Raw genomic sequence first — 23,126 nt, forward strand, 5'->3', positions numbered from 1 at the left:
GACTTTATTGAGAGTAGGTTCTGTTGTTAAAACCGGCCAGTGTCTGGTCAGGATGATCCTAATCTCATCCTACTGGTTGTTAAATCTAATATTTAAAGCTCAGTGTATGTATGACGTTCCGCTGAAGGAATCCGCACCGTCGCAGTTACAATCATGAAATTTTGCACAGACGCCCCAGGGAATGTCTAAAGGGGGCTTTACACGCTACGATATCGTTAATGTTTTATCGTCGGGGTCACGTCGTTAGTGACGCACATCCGGCGTCATTAACGATATCGCAGCGTGTGACACGTTTGTGTGACCTAAAACGATTGCGGTAAACAATTTTGGCCGCTTTTGCGGAGAGGTCGTCTTAAAACAAAAAATCGTTTACCTCTTATTAGCGATGTTGTCCCTCGTTCCTGCGGCAGCACACATCGCTGTGTGTGACACCGCAGCAGCGAGAAACATCTCCTTACCTGCCTCCACCGGCAATGCGGAAGGAGGAGGTGGGCGGGATGTTTACGTCCCGCTCATCTCCGCCCCTCCGCTTCTATTGGACGCCTGCCGTGTGACGTCGCTGTGATGCCGTGTGATGTCGCTGTGATGCCCCTTTAGAAAGGAGGCGGTTCGCTGGCCAGAGCGACGTCGCAGAGCAGGAAAGTCCGTGTGACGGGGGTGCACAATTTTGTGCACGACGGGCAGCGATATGCCCGTGTCGCACAAACGATGGGGGCGGGTACGCACGTTAGCGATATCTGTAACCGATATCGCAGCGTGTAAAGCCCCCTATAGACTGTTTTGACAGGAAAAATTAACCCCGCGCTTTACAGTTAGTCTCAAAAATCCTGCCTCCATTTATCTGAATGGAGCTGGGAGATACGGACTATTAATAGCAACTGTCAGTGGTTGCTATAGGAACAAAATAAACTGTTAGTATAAGAAGCTTATGTGTGAGTGAGAGACAGAAAGAGACAGCCGGGCAAAGAGACAGCCCTGGAAGAAGACAGACAGAGACAGAGAAAGAGAGAGACTCAGAGACAGACACAGAGATAGAGACAGACAGAGAGACTGATACAGACACAGACAGACACACAGACAGACACACACTCGAAGAGAGTTACTATCCCGGCCAACGCCCGGGTACTACAGCTAGTATAGATATAAATCTAAAAACTGGACAATCCAAAGCTTTGTTCTGCCCCAAAGCATAAAGGAGTTGATTCCTGGGGGTAGCTTTTTCCCGTGAGTAGCCCTTCTTGACGTTCCTAAAGCTATACCCCCTGGCTTTGAATCGCTCACGAAGGTTCTCACTGCCTGTCTCTCAAAAAAGTCATCTGTTGAACACACCCTCCGAATTCTTAAAAATTGTCCAATGGGCACTACTGTGATGGTATTAAACAAATGGGCCAATGTGGTATGCAGGAGACTATTCACTGACATCTCCTTTCTGAAGATGTCGGTTTGAAGCAATCTGTTAAGAGTAGTTAGCACCCTGATATCCATGAAATCGATTTCCCTTGGGTTACTCTTAGGCTATGTTCACACACTGCGTTTTTTACCTGCGTTTTTGGTCCATTTTTGCTGCAGAAATTTCTTGAGAAATTCTTGTAACCTTTCTGCAGACATTTCCCAGCAAAACCGATGATAAGAAAATTCTTTCAGTAGATTTTCTTAAGAAAAAGAATGAGCATGTCACTACTTTTCTGCAGCTAACTGCGTTATTTCATTCCATTGACTGTAATGTAATCATGAAATGACGTGTGTTATTCCTGTGTTATTCCTGTGTTATTCCTGTGTTATTCCTGTGTTATTCCTGTGTTATTCCTGTGTTATTCCTGTGTTATTCCTGCGTTATTCCTGCGTTATTCCTGCGTTATTCCTGCGTTATTCCTGCGTTATTCCTGCGTTATTTCGCGACATAAGGGGGCTTTACACAGTGGCGATATTGCTAGCAATTTGTAGCGATAGCGAGCGTGTAAGTACCCGCCCCCGTCGTGCATGCGATTGTTTGTGATCGCTGCCGTAGCGAACATTATCGCTACGGTAGCGTCATACATACTTACCTGGTCGGCGGCGTCGCTGTGACTGCCGAACAATCCCTCCTTCAAGGGGGAGGGACGTTCGGCATCACAGCGACATCACCGCAACGTCACTAAGCGGCCGGCCAATCAAAGCGGAGGGGCGGAGATGAGCAGGACGTAATATCCCGCCCACCTCCTTCCTTCCGCATTGTAGCCGGCGGCAGGTAAGGAGACGTTCCTCGCTCCTGCGGTGTCACACATAGCGATGTGTGCTGCCGCATGAGCGATGAACCACCTGGATAAACAACCCTTACCGATTTTTGAGTTTGGGACGACCTCTCCATGGTGAACGATTTTCACCATTTTTAAGGTCGCTTAAGGTCGCTGGTCAGTGTCACACGCTGCGATATCGTTAATGACACGGGATGTGCGTCACTAACAACTTAACCCCGACGACCAAACATTAACGATATCGTAGCGTGTAAAGCCCCCTATAGTGTACATCCCTGCCCTGCGTTTTGCAGGGAAGTGATGTCACTAGGACAGGAAGAGGAAGAGAAAAAAAAAAGTGTGTGCTCCGCTGTATTTTTACCGTCCAGCCGAGGTAAACGCACAGCGGCGGCCGAGTATTCTCAGCCTGGGGAGGGCGAGGGCCAGGGATAATGCCCCCTCCCCCTCCCTCCCGCAGCCCAGAATATCAGCCCGCAGCTGCCCCAGGACTGTCGCATCCATTATGCGGCAGCTCGGCGTGTTACCGGCTCTTCCTGTTGCCGTGATGCGGTGGCAATCAGGGTAATATGGAGTTAACGGCAACCAATAGCTGCCACTAAGTCCAAGATTAGTCTATGACACGCCATCACTAATCTGTAAGTGAAAGTAAAGAAACACTCACAAACACTGAAAAATCCTTTATTTTGAATAAAAGACAAAAAGCCTCTCTTTCTCTACTGTATTAAACCCCCCGAAACACAGCTCCGACGTAATCCACAGCGATGTCCCGCGGCGCTTCCAGCTCTGCTCTAGCCGCGTGTGACAGTTTTCCACGCAGCCTCGGTCAGGTTCGAGTGCTGAATGCGGCTCCTGAGCGAGATGCAGAGGTGACTCCAGGACATTTCTCACGGACGCTGATGTGAACACGTTACCGGCCGCGAGAAGTGCAGTATGTGTGGGGGGAAACATCATAAAGCTGGAATATCTATCAATCTATCTATCTATCATCTATCTTTCTATATTATCTATCTATTCCCCTAAATATCTATCTATTATCTATTATCTATCTATCCCCCTAAATATCTATTATCTACCTATATCTATCAATCCATCTATCTATCCCTCTATCTATCATCTATCTATCTCTATATTATCTTTTTTTTTTTTCTTTCATTTTCAACGTGCTTTTATTGCTGTAAAGGCATTAAAAAACGCAGGGACCAACCTGAAAAAAAACGCACCGCTTTTTAACGCAGGTGCGCTAATCCTTCACTCAAGAAATTTCTTAAGAAAAATCATTTTTCTAGTGTGAACATAGCCTTATAGTTCAGCCTGAAATTACAATCATTCAGAACAGGTAATAAATGCATGTGTTTATAATGCGGCGTTTCCATTGCACAAGGACTGTCAATAAAGACTTGTTAAAACCAAATGCTAGGAAGTATGAAAAACAAAGCAGGTTTACTTAAAGGGAATCTGTCACCATGTTTTTGCCACCTTATCTGAGAGCAGTGTAATGTAGAGACAGAGACCCTGATTCCAGCGATGTCACTTACTGAGCTGCTTAGTGTAGTTTTGATAAAATCACTGTTTAATCAGCAGGAGATCATCATTAGAGGACTACATTTGGAGTAATGGTTTCTTCCTGGCAGAGAGGCCTTTCCACCCATGTTCATACATTACTCGTTTCACTGTGGATAATGACACAATCTTACCAACTTCCACCAGCATCTTCACAAGGTCTTTTGCTTTTGTTCTTGGGTTGATATGCACATGTTTGACCAAAGCACGTTCATCTGTGGAACACAGAACCCGTCTCCTTCCTGAGCAGTATGATGGATGAACATTCCCATCTTGTTTGTAGTTGCGTATAATTGTTTGTACAGAGGAGCAAGACACCTTCAGGTATCTGGAAATTGCACCCAAGGATGAACCAGACTCTCGAGATCTTGGTTGATTTCTTTTGACTTTCCCATGGTGCTACACAAAGAAGCAGTGTGTTTCAGGTGTGCATTAAAATACAGCCACAGGGTTGTCTCTAATTAAAGGGAACCTGTCAGGTCCCTTATGCATTCTAACCTAGAAGCAGGGTAATGTGTGGCCTACTAACCCCTTCCTACCCATCCCTGTATTGTAATAGTGTGTAATATGAATGTATAAAAATGTTATATTTCTTACATGTTTCCTATGTTAATGATCAGAGCCTCTATTCCCCTGACCGTCGCATCACCCTGTGGGCGTTTGCATGGTTTTCATGAGTGATGTCCCCGTCGCTCCTTGAGATCCCGCGCATGCACGCTTAACATTCCTGCAGCCTTGTTATCCGTATGCTTGCTTCTTTGCTTCAGACGCGCTCTGCGTATGGTCCGAACCGCAGGAGTCTTCTGAGCATGCGCAGTGCACGTCTGAAGCCGAGAAGCAAGCACCCAGATAACAAGGCTGCTGGAATGGTAAAGCGTGCATGGGATCTGAAGGTGTAACTGGGACGTCTCTCATGTAAATCCACGGAAACCATGCAAACGGCCTCAGGGCGATGCGACGCCCAGGGGGCTAGAGCCTCTGATCACTTACCACACACTATTATACAACACACGGATTGGTAGGAAGAGGTTTCTAGGCCACACATCACCCTGCTTGTAGGTTAGAACACATAAGGGACCTGACAGGTTCCCTTTAACTCAGATATTGAATCACCCTCTCACTCTTCCTCTCGAGATCTCTCTCTATCTCTCTCGATCTCCCTCTCTCGATCTCGATCTCTCTCTCTCGATCTCTCTCTCTCTCGATCTCTCTCTCTCGATCTCTCTCTCTCTAGAGAGAGATCGAGAGAGAGAGAGAGATTCTCTCTCTCTCTCGAGATTCTCTCTCGAGAAAAAAAAAAAAAAAAAAAATAATCACATACTGCATTGAACTGCTGTACCCAATTTATTATATATTTTATACTGACTCCGGCACTCTGACTCCACAGCCCTGTAACTTGGCCTGCTGCCAGGTAGTCCAGCATATTCGTGAATTCTGTATAACTGCCAGATCTGCAGCAGAGAAAACATTGATTTTATCAATATGACAGCAAACAGCTCAGTAAGTCCACACATCCCTGGAATCAGAGTCTCTGTCTCTACATTATGCTGCTCTTAGATGAGGTAGCAAAAACCTGGTTACAGATGCCCTTTAACAGATGACATGCCAAAAAGAGACTAAAACTGCAGCATGGAAAATGCATTTAAAATACTCAACTAGGAAACTTAATCTTGTTAATACACACATAGTCAAAATTGTTGCTACTCCTCGTTTAATGAAAGAAAAACCCTCAGTGGTCACAGAAATCACTTTAATCTGACAAAAGTAATAATAAATAAAAACAAAAATTCTTGAAAGAACAATTGAAAGTTAGACATTGCTTTTCAACCTTCCACAGAATTTTTAACAAAAATAAAACTGTTGAAATAGGCCTGGACAGAAATGATGGTACCACTGAAAATAATGTGACAAAAGGGACATGTTAAATGAAGGTGTGTCCACTAATTAGCATTACAGGTGTCTACAATCTTTTAATCAGTCAGTGGGTCTGTATATAGGGCTACAGATACTCACAGTGCTGTTTGGTGACATGTCTACCACACTCAATATGGACCAGAGGAAGTGCAGGAAAGAGTTGTCTCAGGAGATTAGAAAGAAAATTATAGACAAGCATGTTAAAGGTAAAGTTTATAAGACCATCTCCAAGCAGCTTGATGTCCTTGTGACTACAGTTGCACATATTATTCAGAAATTTAAGATCCATGGGACTGTAGCCAACCTCCCTGGACGTGACCACAGGAGGAAAATTGATGCCAAATCAAAGAGATGGATAATATAAATGGTAACAAAAGAGCCCCGTAAAACTTCTAAAGAAAATAAAGGTGAACTTCAAGCTCAAGTAACATCAGTGTCAGATCGCACCATCCCTCGTTGTTTGAGCCAAAGTGGACTTCATGGCAGATGACCAAGGAGGACACCATTGTTGAAAAAAAATAATAAAAAAGCGAGACTGGAATTTGCCAAACTACATGTTGACAAGCCACAAAGCTTCTGGGAGAATGTCCTATGGACAGACACAAATGGAACTTTTTGGTAATGCACATCAGCTCTATGTTCACAGACAGAGAAATGAAGCATATCAAGAAAAGAACACTGTCCCTACTGTGAAACATGAAGTAGGCTCTGTAATGTTCTGGGGCTGCTTTGCTGCATCTGGCACAGGTTGTCTTGAATCTGTACAGGGTACATTGATATCTCAAGAATATCAAGGCATTCTAGAGAGAAATGTGATGCCCAGTGTCAGAAAGCTTGGTCTCAGTCGCAGGTCATGGGTCTTGCAACAGCATAATGACCCAAAAAACACAACTAAAAACACCCAAGAACGGCTAAGAGGAAAACACTGGACTGTTCTGAAGTGGCTTCTATAAGCCCTGATCTAAATCCTATTGAGCATCTATAGAAAGCTGAAACATGCCGTCTGGAAAAGGCAACCTTCAAATACGAGACAACTGGAGAAGTTTGCTCCTGAAGAGTGGCCAAAATACCTGTCGAGAGGTGCAGAAATCTCATTGACCGTTACAGGAATCGTTTGATTGCAGTGATTGCCTCAAAAGGTTGTGCAATAAAATATTAAGTTATGGAGGAGGAGGAGGGTGCCATCATTTCTGTCCAGGCCTATTTCATGAGCTTTATTGTTTAAAAAATTATGTGGAAGCAGAAAAGCAGCATTGTCTGACTTTCATTTGTTCATTTTCAAAGATTATTTTACTTATTACGTTTTGTCAGATTCAAGTTATTTTAGTGACCAATGTGGGTGGTTGTTGTTGTGTTTTTTTTTTTTTTTTTTATTTTTTCATTAAACGAGGGGTACCAAACTCGCCAAATACTAATAGTCGGTGAGTGTGTGAAACCTCAGAGTGGGGCCTAATTTGCAGATTACCAGGTAATAGAACCTTTTATTGGACTGAGCAGTTTTACTTCTTTACAAAACCTGCTCGTGTTTTGAAGGATGGCTGACTGGACAATATTTTCTTTGCTCATATTAATTAAAGGGGTTGTCTAATCTCTAAAAGCAGCACTCATGCCTCCAGGTTTGCTTGTAGGGGTCGGTCTGCTCCTGCTTGATTGACATTTCGGACCACCGGTATATATGCACCGTTGGCTTGAACTGAGCTCTCTGATTCTGCAAGCAAAGACAGCTTTGCCTCACAGCTTATGGGGAGTGCTGTGGCACTGAAGCTGGCCAGGCCCAGGTATGTAGCCAGCCTCCAAGCAGCTCTTACAAACTACAGTATTTTTCGGACTATAAGACGCACCCTTGTTTTAGAGGAGGAACAAATAGAAAAAAAATAAAATTAAAGTAAAAGAATGTGGTCATGACACACTGTTATTTTACTGCTGACAGTGTTACTGAGGTAATAATATCCCCAAATTCTGTCCTCATATCCCCCATTTATGCATTTTTTTCGGCCAGAGGTGCATTTTTTGCTGAACAAACAAAACTGCAGTGTCTGCACATAGCCTTACACTGCAGCGACTAATAAACTGCAGCCGGTGGCCAGTAAACTAGGCAACTAGTAGTAAGAAATTAAAACTGCAAACATTTTCAATAAGAGATAAATTGAAAAGGTGCTAGTTTTTACAAGTACAGTACTTTGAAATTTTACCCATTTATCATGTTGAGTAAAACTTTTTAATCATTTTTATCCATTGTAGATCATAAAAGATCTGTGGAACATGTTTTTTATGTCTTTGTTGTAATTTCCTACCCCCCACTCTAACTGGGACATCCACAGGAGCCCCAATTATTTATTATTATTTATTATTATAGCACCATTCATTCCATGGCGCTTTACAGTGAAAGAGGGTATACATACAACAATCATTAACCGTACATAACAGACTGGTATAGGAGGAGAGAGGACCCTGCCCGCGAGGGCTCACAGTCTACAGGGAATGGGTGATGGTACAATAGGTAAGGACAGAGCTGGTTGCGCAGTGGTTACAGGGGAAAATAATTCTATGTCCTGAAATTAGTAGGATCCAGGTCTGAATTGCCTCTTACTAAATTTACGCATGGTAATTAAGATCTCAGGCCAGCGCTGTTTGTACAATGTGTTCACCCATGCAATTTAATTTTGGGAATATTGACTCCACGCACAGCTTTCTCCATAAGGAACTGTGCACCTTGAACGCGATTTAATGATGGTCTGACTATTTCAAAATAACAATAGAAGGAATGCATATCTGGATACCTTATTATAAAGACATTGGGTGACTCATGACACTACATAACTACTTAGGGTTTCATGAGCCCTCTGTGCACCACATTGAGGGAGGTAAGTAAGGTGTTAAGGTTAGCGATTAAGATAGAAGACCTTTTGGTGTGGCATTTTGTTGATTGAATAGCTGTTCTCAGGTATTACTCTGCTCCACTTGGCCTGATTCAGTAAATTTGACAGTCTAAAGGTGACTCCTCACCATGGCCTGTGCACAGTGCAAATTACCTGAAGACTATCCCCAATTTTCACAGCGTTTGGAGAATGCCATTTAGATCCATCTGTCCATTGACCATGCACACTGGGTAAGCAATCATGTTGTTTTTTTAATCTGTGTCAATGGAAGAACCATTTTCTTTCCCCAATCTTCTGCCCATTTGTACAATTCAAGGTTTTTGTTTTATTTTTTTAAATTCCTTCATTGTATTCATTAAATAGAAAAACCTCTATTAAAATGATTGAAAAGCCTAAAAATGTAGAAAAAGTAGCTCTATTAACTGCAACCTGATCATGTCTGAGGCATATGTGGCACCCCTGAGGCTACAGTCACCATCAGAAAGTTACTGCACCTCAGCCAGAGGTGTGGTGCCCCATCCTGGGTAAGAAGGGGGCCATCTACCGGTTCACGCACCAAAAACCTGTCGACACCCAATTGTTAGCTCACACATTAGATCAGGGCCGTTAATGCATAGCGACCAGTAATCTGGTTATGGCACTTAAGCCCCGTGCACTGTCTCTAGAACCATCTAGGGGGTGGAGCTTAGTGGGTGAGCTGTCTGATGTAAAATGGGCGGAGCTAAGTTGAAAGGTTGACCGTTGACAGGGTCAGTCAATCAGAAGGAGGGAGGAGACTAACTAGGGGTGAGGACCCTAGGGGTCCTGTTCAACTCTGAGGAGATGGAAGAAAGAATCCCAGTGACTTGGGGGAAGTGTGTCAGACACCCCTATAGTCACTTTTCACAGGCAACAGCTAAAGGTGGAGGGATTGGTCGCAAACTGGGTTCTGGACCCTAGGCTAGGAAGATACTTCAGGACTTCCTAGTAACACTGAAGGCCAGGGTGGCTGTACGCACCTTTTGGGCCACAAGCGGCACACGAATCCGCTGGAAGGGGTGCCACAGAGGACCAGGGAGCCAGGCAGGCAGAAATCCCTTTGAAGGTCCCCAGATGGAGCCAGGCAGGCAGAAGTCTCATTGCAGGTCTGCGGCCCCTGGCTCAGGGCACGGTGTGTGGAGGCGCAGGACAGGAGGGAGAAAGTCAGCGTAGAGAGACGGCCAGGAAAGGCAAACAAAAGGAGAACAGTTACTGGCCTTAAGGCCGCTTTACACGCTGCGATATCGTGACCGATATCGCTAGCGTGGGTACCAGCTCCCATCGGTTGTGCGACATGGGCAAATCGCTGCTCATGGCGCACAACATCGCCCAGACCCGTCACACTACTTACCTGCCCTGCTACGTCGCTGTGACCATCGAACCGCCTCCTTTCTAAGGGGGCGGTTTGTTCAGCGTCACAGCTGCGTCACTGAACCGCCGCCCAATAGAAGCGGAGGGGCGGAGATGAGCGGGACGAACATCCCGTCCACCACCTTCCTTCCGCATTGCGGGCGGGACGCAGGTAAGGAGAGGTTCCTTGTTCCTGCGGTGTCACACTTACCGATGTGTGTTGCTGCAGGAACGAGGAACAACATCATTACTGCTGCCGCAACGATATTAGAGAATGGACCCCCATGTCACCGATGAGCGATTTTGCACGTTTTTGCAACGATGCAAAATCGCTCAAAGATGTCACACGCAACGGCATCGCTAAAGCGACCGGATGTGCGTCACAAATTCCGTGACCCCAACGAGATCGCTTGAGCGATGTCGCAGCGTGTAAAGCGGCCTTTAAAAAAACTCGGGATCGGCGGATGCCCATCACTGGGGATCCCACCATACTGTGGATGGACTAAAATGGCTGTCAAGCTTGAATCAGTACAGTGAGTAAAAGACCGTTGTTGCAAAGCCCTGGCGTCGTCTCCATTCCTCCTGCATCACAACCTGCCCTCATAGACTTTCCATATTATCAATGGTGATCTCGGGGCCTCACTCCACCTGTGGGGAGTAAGAACACCTCAGCTGCGCCCTCATCACCTGTCCCGGGAGATCTACAGTGCAGCGGTGGCTCACATAGCCGCAAAACAGGTGGCGTCACGAACTTTAAAAATCTCTAGAAATACAACTACTATCATCATCCCCTTTATTAAAAGACACCGCCAGGGTCACAAAGCCAGACCCCGCCACTGCTGACGTCCCTGGACTAGTCCAACCCGGTTCAGAGTACCCCTGGCCCTGGGGCGGGCGTGTCACATACATGTCCTCACAAGGTTATTCCACATTGTTATAAAGTTGAACTCACCGTTAGTCTTTATTGTGCACATTATTAGATGAAACTACACCTGTTCTAAGCCATGTGGTTCCCTCTTTGGACCGGGTTTTTGATGGCAGTTTTTGGATTCAATTAATAAGTCCCCCCACATGAAAATGGATCATACATCATTCTCAAATATCTCCAGCTTCAGAAACACAGTAGTACTGGCCTAGCAGAGACCTTCTTTCATAGGTTGCTTCAGACAGGCTGGCAGTCTCCTCTGCATTAGTGCATTTAGTGCATGTCTTGCTGCAGATGGGAAGAAGTGTAAAATAGCTTGGGGCACTGTGACTTCCTATGGGAGCATTATGGCAATCACTAATACAAGAGCACTGAAGAATCATAAAGAATTTGCACACCATACTGACCACTTTGACGTGTCTCTCTTTTGACATGGAAGTTGACTATAGGCATGTCACAGACTTCACCAATGCTTGACTGGATGACCGCAGAATTTAAAGTTTAAGATGATTGAATTATGGGTATATACTGGGGAAAATAAGTATTTGATACACTGCTTTTTTTTCCAAAATTTTCTCAGCTACAAAGAATGGAGAGGTCTGTACTTTTTATCATAGGTACACTTCAACTGTGACAGATAAACCCCCCCCCCCCCCAAATCCAGAAAATCACATTGTAGGATTTTTAAATAATTGATTTGCATTTTATTTGCATGAAATAAGTACTTAATACATTAGAAATACAGAACTTAATGTTTGGTACAGAAACCTTTGTTTGCAATTAGAGGTCAGACATTTCCTATTGTTCTTGACCAAGTTTGCACACACTGCAGCAGAGATTTTGGCACACACCTCCATACAGCTCTTCTCCAGATCTTTACAGCTTTGGGGCTGTCACTGGCAACAGTGAGTTTCAGCTCCTTCAAAGATTTTCTATTGGGTTCAGGTCTGGAGACTGGCTAGGACACTCCAGTACCTAGAAATGCTTCTTACAGAGCCACTGCTTAGTTGCCCTGGCTGTGTGTTTCGTATCATTGTAATGTCGGAGGACCAAGTCACGACACATCTTTAATGCTCTTGCTAACAGAAGGACAGATATATACACTCATTGTAGAATTATGGAAATGACAGAATCTATAGACATGTTAATGATATGCAAAACATGGAAAAAAAATAGAATAAAATGTTTCAAAACATCTCAATTTATTCAGTAACGAGCCAGTTGACAGTTCTGCCACTGACAGAAATGTATACACTTAGGGCCGCTTTACATGCTGCGACATCGCTAGCATTTGCTGGCGATGTCGAACGTGATAGCACTCGCCCCCGTCGTACGGCCGATATGTGGTGATCGCTGCCGTAGCGAACATTATCACTACAACAGCGTCACACGCACATACCTGTTCAGCGACTTCGCTGTGACTGCCGAACAATCCCATCCTCAAGGGGGAGGTGCGTTCGGCGTAACCGCGACGTCACTAAGCAGCCGGCCAATAGAAGCAGAGGGGCGGAGATCAGCGGGATGTAACATCCCGCCCACCTCCTTCCTTCCTCATTGCCGGCGGACGCAGGTAAGGTGAGGTTCCTCGTTCCTGTGGTGTCACACATAGCGATGTGTGCTGCCGCAGGAACGACGGACAACCTGCAGTTGCAACGATAATTGGGAATGGACCCCCATGTCGATTAGCGATTTTTGAATGTTTTTGCAACAATTCAAAATCGCTCTTAGGTGTCACATGCAACAACATAGCTAACGCGGCCGGATGTGCGTCACAAATTCCGTGACCCCCAACGACATCGCTTTAGCGATGTCGTAGCGTGTAGAGCGGCCCTTACACTCCTAAACATGCTATCAATGGGGTTATTAATGGTTGTCTGTGGAATGTTGTGCCAATCTGTATGCACTTGGCCAAATTATCAAGATCTGCTGCTGGCAGGTCCCTTTACAATTGTTGACAATTGTGTCGATTGGACACACGTCCGGAAATACTGCAGGCCTTGGTGGCATGTTTTGGCCATGCAGGCTGCTCACAATAGCATAATATGAGCTGCAAATCTTGATAATTTGCGTGACCTTGTGCATTAGGCATGGCAGAACATTCCTGATACAACAGTTTTACCTCATTGATGGCATACTAAGGCTCAGAAGGCCATGTATTTTTGCACATAATGCTCATACTAGACTGAATAAACTTAGAAGTTTGGAAATGTTGTTCTATTTAGCATGTCTATGAATTCTGTTATTTTTAGAACTGCACTACTTCTTAAGGGTGCTTTACATGCTGCGACATCGCTAGCCATAGCTAGCAATGTCGCAAGTGATAGTACCCGCCCCCGTCGTTCATGCGACATTTGGTGATCGCTGCCGTAGCGAACATTATCGCTATGGCAGCAACACACGCATATACCTTTTCAGCGATGTCACTGTGACCGCCGAACAATTCCTCCTTCAAGGGGGAGGTGCGTTCGGTGTCACAGCGATGTCACCACGGCGTCACTAAGCGGCCGCCCAATAGCAGAGGAGGGGCGGAGATGAGCGGCCGGAACATGCTGCCCACCTTCTTCCTTCCTCATTGCCGGTGGACACAGGTAAGGAGATGTTCGTCGTTCCTGCGGCGTCACACATAGCGATGTGTGACGCCGCAGGAACGACGAACAACCAGCGGTATGCACCACCAACGATATTATGAAAAGGAGCGACGTGTCAACGATCAACGATTTTTGACGTTTTTGCGATCGTTGATCGTCGCTCCTTGGTGTCACACACAATATCGTTAACGGCGCCGGAAGTGCGTCACTAACGACTTGAACCCGACGATATATCGTTAACGATATCATTGTGTGTACAGTACCCTTTAGTGTTGCAATGTCGGTTTTGAGGGGCCCATATTGTTGAAAGCTAGCCTCTTCCATTTTGTTGGTGTGGTTTCTGCTTTTTGCCTGTCGCTTCATGATGATTTATCCATGCATTGTTCTGGGGCCATTTCTCTTTTTCCAGGCAGTAGCAGCAGTAGCAGCTCAGACTCCACAGTGATAGAGAGACCAGTGGATAAGTACTTGCCTAGTGAGTGGCAGCTTCTGAGCTATTGCTTTACTTTGCCCTGTGCATCCCATTGAGTTGCTGCACTGCTGCCTGTATATGAAGCAATACAATGAGTGGAAGCCCTGATGCATGCTGTCCTATTGCAACCAGTTTGTTTCACCTCCAAAGTGCTGAATGCTCCGCTGCTAAACCAACTGTTCCTTTTTCCTAACAAATTGCTGCTGTATGTGGATTTTTCCTATTTAAAGCTTCAGTTTACCCTTGAGCCCAGTTTTAGTGTGTGTCTGAATCCTAATATGTACATAGATCAGCAATGATTGCTTCTGTTTACTGCTTCCTAAATTGCAACTTGCATAATACACCAGATATGGTGCATCGCTCTGACACACTCCCCTAAGGCCAGGTACATGCAGATTTCCCCCCTGCATTTCTGTGGTGAAACTGCATGTGTAAAATGCGGATTTTGTTGTGGTTTTTACTATTGATCCACTACAAACCTCACTCCTTATATTGAAAAAGGTATAAATCCATATCAAAAACTGGTTTGATGTGGTACTTTACATGCTACCAATAAGCAAAATAATTCATAGCCCCAGTCTGGTGTACCTCTGTTGGGCTAAGGATGCCCAAATATACCCACCAACAAGAATTCTTGATGGAAAAATCATAAATGTTGTCCTGTCCTCCTATATTGATGATGTATCCGTGGGATAGGTACGCTTTATCAGATCGCTGTGGGTTTGACGGTCGACACTTTGACTGACCAGCTGCCGTTAGCACCAATGGTGCCCAGATATAAATATCTAAGCAGCACTGCTACCGTGTTTCCCCGAAAGTAAGGCCCTGTCTTACATTAATTTTACCCCCAAAAGTCCCACCCTGCCTTACTTTCGGGGGAGGCCTTACATTGGAAAAAAAATGACAATCCTCCCCCCTGCAGCCTCCCCATTGTTTGGGATCAGGCATCCACCCCTTCCTCCCCCCTGCAGCCTCCCCATTGTTTGGGATCAGGCATCCACCCCATCCTCCCCCCTGCAGCCTCCCCATTGTTTGGGATCAGGCATCCACCCCATCCTCCCCCCTGCAGCCTCCCCATTGTTTGGGATCAGGCATCCACCCCATCCTCCCCCCTGCAGCCTCCCCATTGTTTGGGATCAGGCATCCACCCCTTCCTCCCCCCTGCAGCCTCCCCATTGTTTGGGATCAGGCATCCACCCCATCCTCCCCCCTGCAGCCTCCCCATACAGTGGTTCTGCCCCCCACTCTGCCACCACACACACTGACACATACGGTACCGGTACAGCCCCACACGGCACCCACACATATCGTACCGGTACCGTACACACACACACACACACACACACACTGACACATACAGCCCCATACAGCACCCATACACATACCGTACACACACACACACGTACACACACACACACACACACACACACACACACACACACACACACACACACACACACACACACACACACACACACACACACACAGTTTCGGAACTTACCGTTACTTGTGCCGGGCTGACGATTCGGATGCCGGGGACGCTGGACCAATCGGAGCGAGCCTGCAGGCGGTGACGTCGCGGCTGATTTCGGCCAATCAGCTGCGAGCCGGCTGATTCGGCCAATCAGCTGCGAGCCGGCTGACTGGCCAATCGCAGCTCGAGCTGAGGGCCAATCAGCTGCGAGCCGGCTGACTGGCCAATCACAGCTCGAGCTCAGGGCCAATCAGCTGCGAGCCGGCTGACTGGCCAATCACAGCTCGAGCTGATGGCCAGCAGGGAGCCTTGCGGGGGCCATTCACCGGAGGCGGACCACGGGTGGCACGAGACTGGAGAAGGCCTGGATGGAGCGAGGGAACAGCGGTAAGTTCCTGTACTTTCCCCAGGGACCCCCACCCATAGGCGGCCTTACATTCCCCGGCCCCCCCCGCTACCCTGCCTTACAATCGGGGGGTGCCCTACATTGGCGGACCCCCCCGAAACCCCCACCCTGCCTTACTTTCGGGGGGGTCCTACTTTCGGGGAAACACGGTAATATGCTAAATATGCAGTTTTTGGAAGTGGCTGCTACACCGCCTATTACAGAAATTGCATGTTGTGATCCCGAAGGTATTGGTGCCAATTAAAGAAATTGGCCTAATTGGGAGTTAAAGATTTTCACTATGTAAGCCAAAAATTGCAGATGCTCTGCTGGGGAAAAGTAAAGAAACCTCACAAGAAGTGACCGCATTTTGGAATCTGCGCCCTTCAAGGTATTTATCAAGATAAGTATTTTGGGGATTTTTTCCAGTGATATCCCATTTATGTGCCCATTTTCCCTATTAATAAACCACTCTCCTATAGGAAAAGTAATTTCTTACCCTGGTAAATTTTTAATTTTTACTGGCAAACAAACACACTGTGTATGTGTGTGTGTGTGTGTGTGTGTGTGTATATGTATGTATGTATGTATGTATGTATGTATGTATGTATAAAAAAAATATATCTCACAAGTGAGTACATGCCTCACATTTTTGTAAATATTTTATTATATCCTTACATTGTATCAGTGTCAGATCTTCAGTGTTGTCCCATGATAAGCAGTCTTTGTACAGTGTAAATTAGATGTGCCGTGTAAATAACTCAATGCACAGACATTAATGTCAAACCCACTGGTAAAAACTTGAGTACACCCTAAGTGAAAATGGCCAATTTCTGCCCCAAGTATCAGTATTTTGTGTGGCCATCATTGTTTTCAAGCACTGACTTAACTCTCGTGAGTATGGAGTTCATTAGTAGGGATGATCGAATACCTGAAATATTCGGCTTCGCAAATATCCGATGAATAGGTCGCCGCTATGCGAATATTCGATGTGCAATGTAAGTCTATGGGAAGCCCGAATAGTTGTTACGTTGCGCATCGAATAGTGGCAACCTATTCGGCAAATATTCGCGAAGCCGATATTTGAGGTATTCGATCATCCCTATTCATTAGATCTTCACAGGAGCCACTTGCGATATCAGTCGATATCCTCTTCCAAGAAAAATATGAACCCCGGCACACTGTATGGTTTCCCACAAGAAAAATGGACACGAGTTCAGTAATCTTGATCTATTTTTTCTTTTTATTGTGAGCAAAAATTCATGTAGTAGAAAGTCCACCTCAAGACAACGTTTCGGCTTAAAGCCTTCATCTGGTCGGACAATCTGACTTTAATGCATTTTACATGTGAAAAAATATACAAAGAAAATATATAAGAAACATAAAGAACATACAAAATGTAAAAAAACAACAACAATAATACATACGACCTAATTTACATATGTGGAAACAAGGCATAGAGACCAATGTCACACTGAATAAAGTGGTTCCAAGTATTTATCGATGCGGGATTAGGAAACCGTCTGTGAAAGGTATTGTGCTATATGGCGTCTAAAATTAGGGGGATAAGATGCTCACCCATCTACGTCTGTATCCAGTTAGACAAAAATGGTGAAAATTTGAAAAAGGATGTTAGCCTACAAGGGAAGGGAAAAGAGGGAAGGAGGAACCCAGTAAGGGATCATGTCTTGGTGTGATCCTTAGTTTAACATAGGAGAAAGAAGGGAGGGAGGGGGAGGAGGGAGAGAGGGAGGAAGTAAAAGGGAAGATCCGGGCCTACCTGCTAAGAACAGGATCTAATGCCAATAACCCGCTGTGAGGGATATGAAATATATAAGGTGATCCTATGGATAACATGAAGTGAATCAATGACACCAATGGTACAGCAATATATGTAAAAGCCAGTAATTCTATCTGAACCAATGAACATACCTGCAGACAGGGTTGTGGCTAGAGACCTAATAACGGGTATGAGGACCCAGTAGTCAATGTGTCTGACTTTGACTGTAGTGGATTCTAGAAGACAAATATATATGGTGAAAAAGTGGTTACAAATTGATGTATGTCATTGGAGAAAGGTAAGGTACGTGGGAGCATGTATACCACAACAGGGCCTCACCAGGCGGAGTAGTATGTTGTTGTAAATACAGGTAATATAATATAATAGTGCCTCGGGTATTATCCCTATAAGGGAAATGAAAAATATAATTAGGACAATCTTATATATGAAAAAAAGGGTATATGTCCATGAGACCAGTGGTATAATGGTGTATGGGGATACTGGCCGTAGTGAATAAACAAAAGGACATACCTGTGAATCAAATGTTTGCTACAACCGTAGTAACGGGTATAGGAACCCCCTGGTGAGATATGTGAGACTTAAGTCATTTGAGAATCTAAAAGAAGAATATATAAGTGTTGAACGAGACCTGCTGTCTGGGAGAGAATAAGGCATGTTGAAGCACACATACCATTGAGTGACGTCACCAGGTGTAGCAGTCAGTTAATGTCAGCACAGATGATGTTTCAGGTGTTATCACTATGTTGGAAACAAGGGTATAGTTAGGGTGGAATAATTTAGTTTGCTAAAACATATGCCTAGTGATGGGGATTACCTCAATGCGAGTTGTATTATGATGAGGGGTTAATATGTGTTCCTGATAATGACAGGGCCAGGCTCAGTCTGTAATTAAAGGTAAAATGTAGTAAATAGGTACCCTATCACATAGGGGGTTAATAGTGAAATATTACCATGACATGTGGGAGACTTGGTTGAGTTTCAGGATCCGGGTATAGGAGCCTCGGATGTAGAGAGGTATCTGAGCAGAGTGGCCTTGCAAAGTAAGGAGAAATAGAAAAAAGAAGAAGAAAGGGGGAAGAACAACATGAAAGAACATGCATAAGGTCACGAGATGGGGATGCCAGAGTGTCCGGGCGAGCCACTTACCCTCCTTGTGTGGGTGATGGTGCAGTCTGTGCGTCTCGTGCTGTGAGCGCTGCAGCTTCTGAGTTTAAATGGATGGTGTGGTCAGGGGCGTAACTTCCGGAGACTAATGGGCGGAAGTGATGCGTGTCGGCGTGAGCCGCACGCCGCGCATGCGCAGACAGCAAGGATGCTGGTTATACAATGGATCATGGGAGCGGCGCGTCATATCCGGTATTTGGAATACAAGGAAGCATGGGCGGTGGAACGCAAACCGCGCATGTCTATTGGATTCAATATACTCCCGTGAGAGAAGGTGCTGGATAAAGTGCTGTGCCGCTCCATTATGATGGGATACAATCGCCAATATCTCAAGTGAAGTGGGGCACTGGTAGATAATAGTGGTGGTGCCTATGGACGGGACGAATAGTTCTGTGAACGAAATGAAAGAGGGATTAGAATTGTATCTAATGCACAGTAACACATACCAAAAGGGTTCATCAGATCAGTAAAATCTAAGGACTATACATCCCTAAGAGGGAGATCCCAGTAATACATGTATACACAGCATAGGAGTATGTCATAGCATATCAAAATACGATAATTCGTAGAGAACCATTGCAGAAAATATATTTAGAGACCTGATTCATATTTTCGATTGAGCCCATGGGGTTCCATGGTGCCCAAATTGTGTATCCATCTAGCTTCTAATTCCAGGAGGCGCTTGATTCTATTGCCCCCTCTGCGGTTCACACAGACCTGATCAATTACTTGATACCTAAGTTGGGAGACGTTATGTGCCGCTGTTTGAAAATGATGGGGAATGGGTAGTAAGGTACGTCCACAGCGAATGTCGGATTTATGTTTGTTTATGCGGTCTCGGACATGTTGGGTGGTCTCACCAACATATCCGAGACCGCACGGACATTTGATATAGTAAATCACGTATGAACTATCACACGTGAAGAAACTCTTGATGTGAAAGACTTTACCGGTTCGAGGATGTGTAAAAGTGTTGCCTCTGGTGACGTTGGAGCATTGTGCGCAACTCAGGCACGGGAAAGTCCCGAACTGAGGATTACCAATGAATCGTTGCCGAGAAGAGGTTATGGCGGAGCCTATGTCCGCCCGAATGAGCTTATTTTTTAGATTTGGAGATTTTTTATAACAGATCAGTGGTGGGTTATGAAATTCTTTGATGTGGGGATAGGACATCCCCAAAAGTGGCCAATGTCTGAGAATAATGTTCTTGAGTAATGGAGAGAAAGGATGATAAGTATTTATGAAATAAATACGATTCTTAGTGTCATCTGCTTTCACTGAGGATGTTGCGGTTTTCTCAGCTATTTCCTGGGGATACCCCCTCTGGATGAACTTACCACTCATTTCTTGGTGTCTGCTGATTCTGGTCTCTTCATCGCTAACCAATCTGTCCACTCTTGTGTGTTGTGAAATGGGTAGAGACCGCTTGGTATGTCTTGGATGATTACTGGTGTAGTGGAGAAGACTGTTACGGTCTGTGGGCTTGATGTAAATGTCAGTAGACAGTAGGCCTGTGATGTCTTTGGTGACTAAACAGTCCAGGAAATTGATCCTGTCAGGATCATGATGTATAGAGAATGATAGACCCGGTAGGAGACTGTTGATATCCATATGGAAGGTGAGTAGAGACCCAAGATCACCATTCCAAATCATGAATATATCGTCTATATAACGACGCCATAGGAGTGCGTGCTGAATGATGAGTGGGTGATTATGTACATATTTTTCCTTGAAACGCGTCATAAATATGTTAGCGTAGGGGGGTGCAACATTAGAGCCCATTGCAGTCCCCCTGCGCTGGACATAAAATTGATCCTGGAACAGAAAATAATTCTGTTCCAAGATGATGGTAAGCATGTCAATGCAGAAAGATCTGTTATCAGCTGGTAAAGTGGTGTATTGTTCCAAAAACCAATCAACTGCCGAGAGTCCTGTGTCATGGTCTATACTGGTGTATAGACTATTGACGTCCATTGTTACCAAAAGGGATAATGGTGGTATCCGGTTTAAATCAGTAAGAATTTCAAGGAAATGGGAGGTGTCTTTGATATATGATTGGGTGAGTGGAATGAAAGGGGATAGAATTTTCTCAATAGTCTTGGCCACCGGTGAAAAAACAGAATCAGTGGAGGCTACGATAGGTCTCCCGGGAGGGTGAGTGAGATGTTTATGAATTTTAGGAAGGGTATAAAATACAGGGGTGATGGGGTGTGGATTATGGAGATAGTCTCTGAGTTTCTGATCAATGGTACCTGAGTCATAATACCGTTTGGCAACGGATGTAATCAGTGATGCAATTCTGGGAGTGGGGTCACTACCAATGGGTTCATACGTCAAGCAGTCTGACAACTGTCCCTGTATCTCGGAAATGTAATATGTCCGATCAAGGATGACGATAGCGCCACCCTTGTCGGCCGGTTTAATGACGATGGAAGGATTATTTTGAAGGGAGTTTAGTGCCCTAGACTCCTCTACTGTGAGATTATTTTTAAGATGGAAATCTCCTGTGGAAATCTTTTTATTGAGTACACTAACATCATCAGATACTAAAGAGATAAATGTCTCGACCGGATGGTATATTCTGGGCGGCATGTAAGAGCTGGGAGATTGTAAATTAAGACCCTTTAAGGAAAAACACAGGTTATTACAATCTGGTACAACATCAGGGGTATTGTTCTCACTGATCTTATCAAAATGCGTTTTTAAACGAATAGATCTGAATAAACGGTTAAGTTCTTGTTCAACTCTGAACGTATCATACTGGGGAGTGGGACTAAACGAGAGCCCTTTCTGTAATACTAGGTATTCGGTGGGGGACAGGGTGTAGGACGAAATATTGTAGACCAAGTCGGTTTTACCTGCGACCTCGTCCATACCCGATCCTCTCGGTGGTAACGCGTGGTGTCTACGTCCCCTCCTCGTCTTCTTCCTGACTGACGACGTTGCCCTAAAAAATGGGACTGTTGGCGAAGTGGTCGATACTCGTTGTCCGAACTTCCCGAGGAGGAGTAACCTGTGAATCTCGAAGGACGCCTTGTGCTGAACGAGTCTCCCGATCGCCATCGATAGACAGAGCCTCTCGTATAGTCCTCCTGGTCCCTCTGAAATTTCTGACGTTTTCTATTTTCCAAATTTTTCCTAAATTCGTTGATGAGATCTTGAGTTTTGTTCCTTAGTTGATCGAACTCCGTGGTGGGGAGGACCTGTTTCAACTGAGTTTCGGTAGTCTTGATGTTAGTGGAAAGTTGTTCGATTTCTTTATAGAGGTAATCTATTGTCAGGGTGATGATATCCATAGAGCATTTATTTAATATGGCTTCAAATTTGTCACAATATTCATTGTTGTCAGAGAACAAGGTCGGTCTTAGTGAGACACGTAGGCCCCGTGGTATGCGTTTTGTGCGGTGATATTCAGCCAATGTGCATAGATGGAGGTCAAGTGCCGCGTGCCGCTGACACTCCTTTTCGTAATCCCTTCGTCGAATCTCATCCGTGGGTATACTAAGAAAGGAGCTTGATGTAGTGACTTTGGAGACTATATTACTAGTCTCTTCGTCATTATATGAGAAGACTGTGAAATTGGGTTGAGACATTCGCTCAAATCAAGATTGTCGTATGAATCTGGGAACCAAGGGAGCTTAGGTCAAAAAATTGAAGTCAAAAAGAGAATAAGACCTAGCATCACCAATTAAACAGGTGCTCTGGGAAAAACTGTAGACAAGAAAAATATGAACCCCGGCACACTGTATGGTTTCCCACAAGAAAAATGGACACGAGTTCAGTAATCTTGATCTATTTTTTCTTTTTATTGTGAGCAAAAATTCATGTAGTAGAAAGTCCACCTCAAGACAACGTTTCGGCTTCAAGCCTTCATCTGGTCGGACAATCTGACTTTAATGCATTTTACATGTGAAAAAATATACAAAGAAAATATATAAGAAACATAAAGAACATACAAAATGTAAAAAAACAACAACAATAATACATACGACCTAATTTACATATGTGGAAACAAGGCATAGAGACCAATGTCACACTGAATAAAGTGGTTCCAAGTATTTATCGATGCGGGATTAGGAAACCGTCTGTGAAAGGTATTGTGCTATATGGCGTCTAAAATTAGGGGGATAAGATGCTCACCCATCTACGTCTGTATCCAGTTAGACAAAAATGGTGAAAATTTGAAAAAGGATGTTAGCCTACAAGGGAAGGGAAAAGAGGGAAGGAGGAACCCAGTAAGGGATCATGTCTTGGTGTGATCCTTAGTTTAACATAGGAGAAAGAAGGGAGGGAGGGGGAGGAGGGAGAGAGGGAGGAAGTAAAAGGGAAGATCCGGGCCTACCTGCTAAGAACAGGATCTAA

The 23,126-nt window shown here is 44.9% G+C and overlaps 1 protein-coding gene across 3 annotated transcripts in view; it reads left to right on the forward strand.

Moving 5' to 3' along the window:
* The window catches only part of KIF3A (kinesin family member 3A), a 178,778-nt gene that overhangs the window by 39,110 nt on the left and 116,542 nt on the right, over positions 1 to 23,126 (forward strand). For 2 of the 3 annotated variants that reach the window (XM_075344580.1, XM_075344579.1), the window contains exon 10: positions 13,878 to 13,943. The exons of the other annotated variant lie outside the window; for it this stretch is intronic. In XM_075344580.1, the coding sequence (XP_075200695.1) occupies positions 13,878 to 13,943 (66 nt within the window). The remainder of the gene's footprint in view (positions 1 to 13,877; positions 13,944 to 23,126) is intronic. 3 annotated transcript variants of the gene reach the window in all.

The sequence above is a fragment of the Anomaloglossus baeobatrachus genome, chromosome 4, assembly GCF_048569485.1.
Source record: "Anomaloglossus baeobatrachus isolate aAnoBae1 chromosome 4, aAnoBae1.hap1, whole genome shotgun sequence".
Classification (NCBI taxonomy): Eukaryota; Metazoa; Chordata; class Amphibia; order Anura; family Aromobatidae; genus Anomaloglossus; species Anomaloglossus baeobatrachus.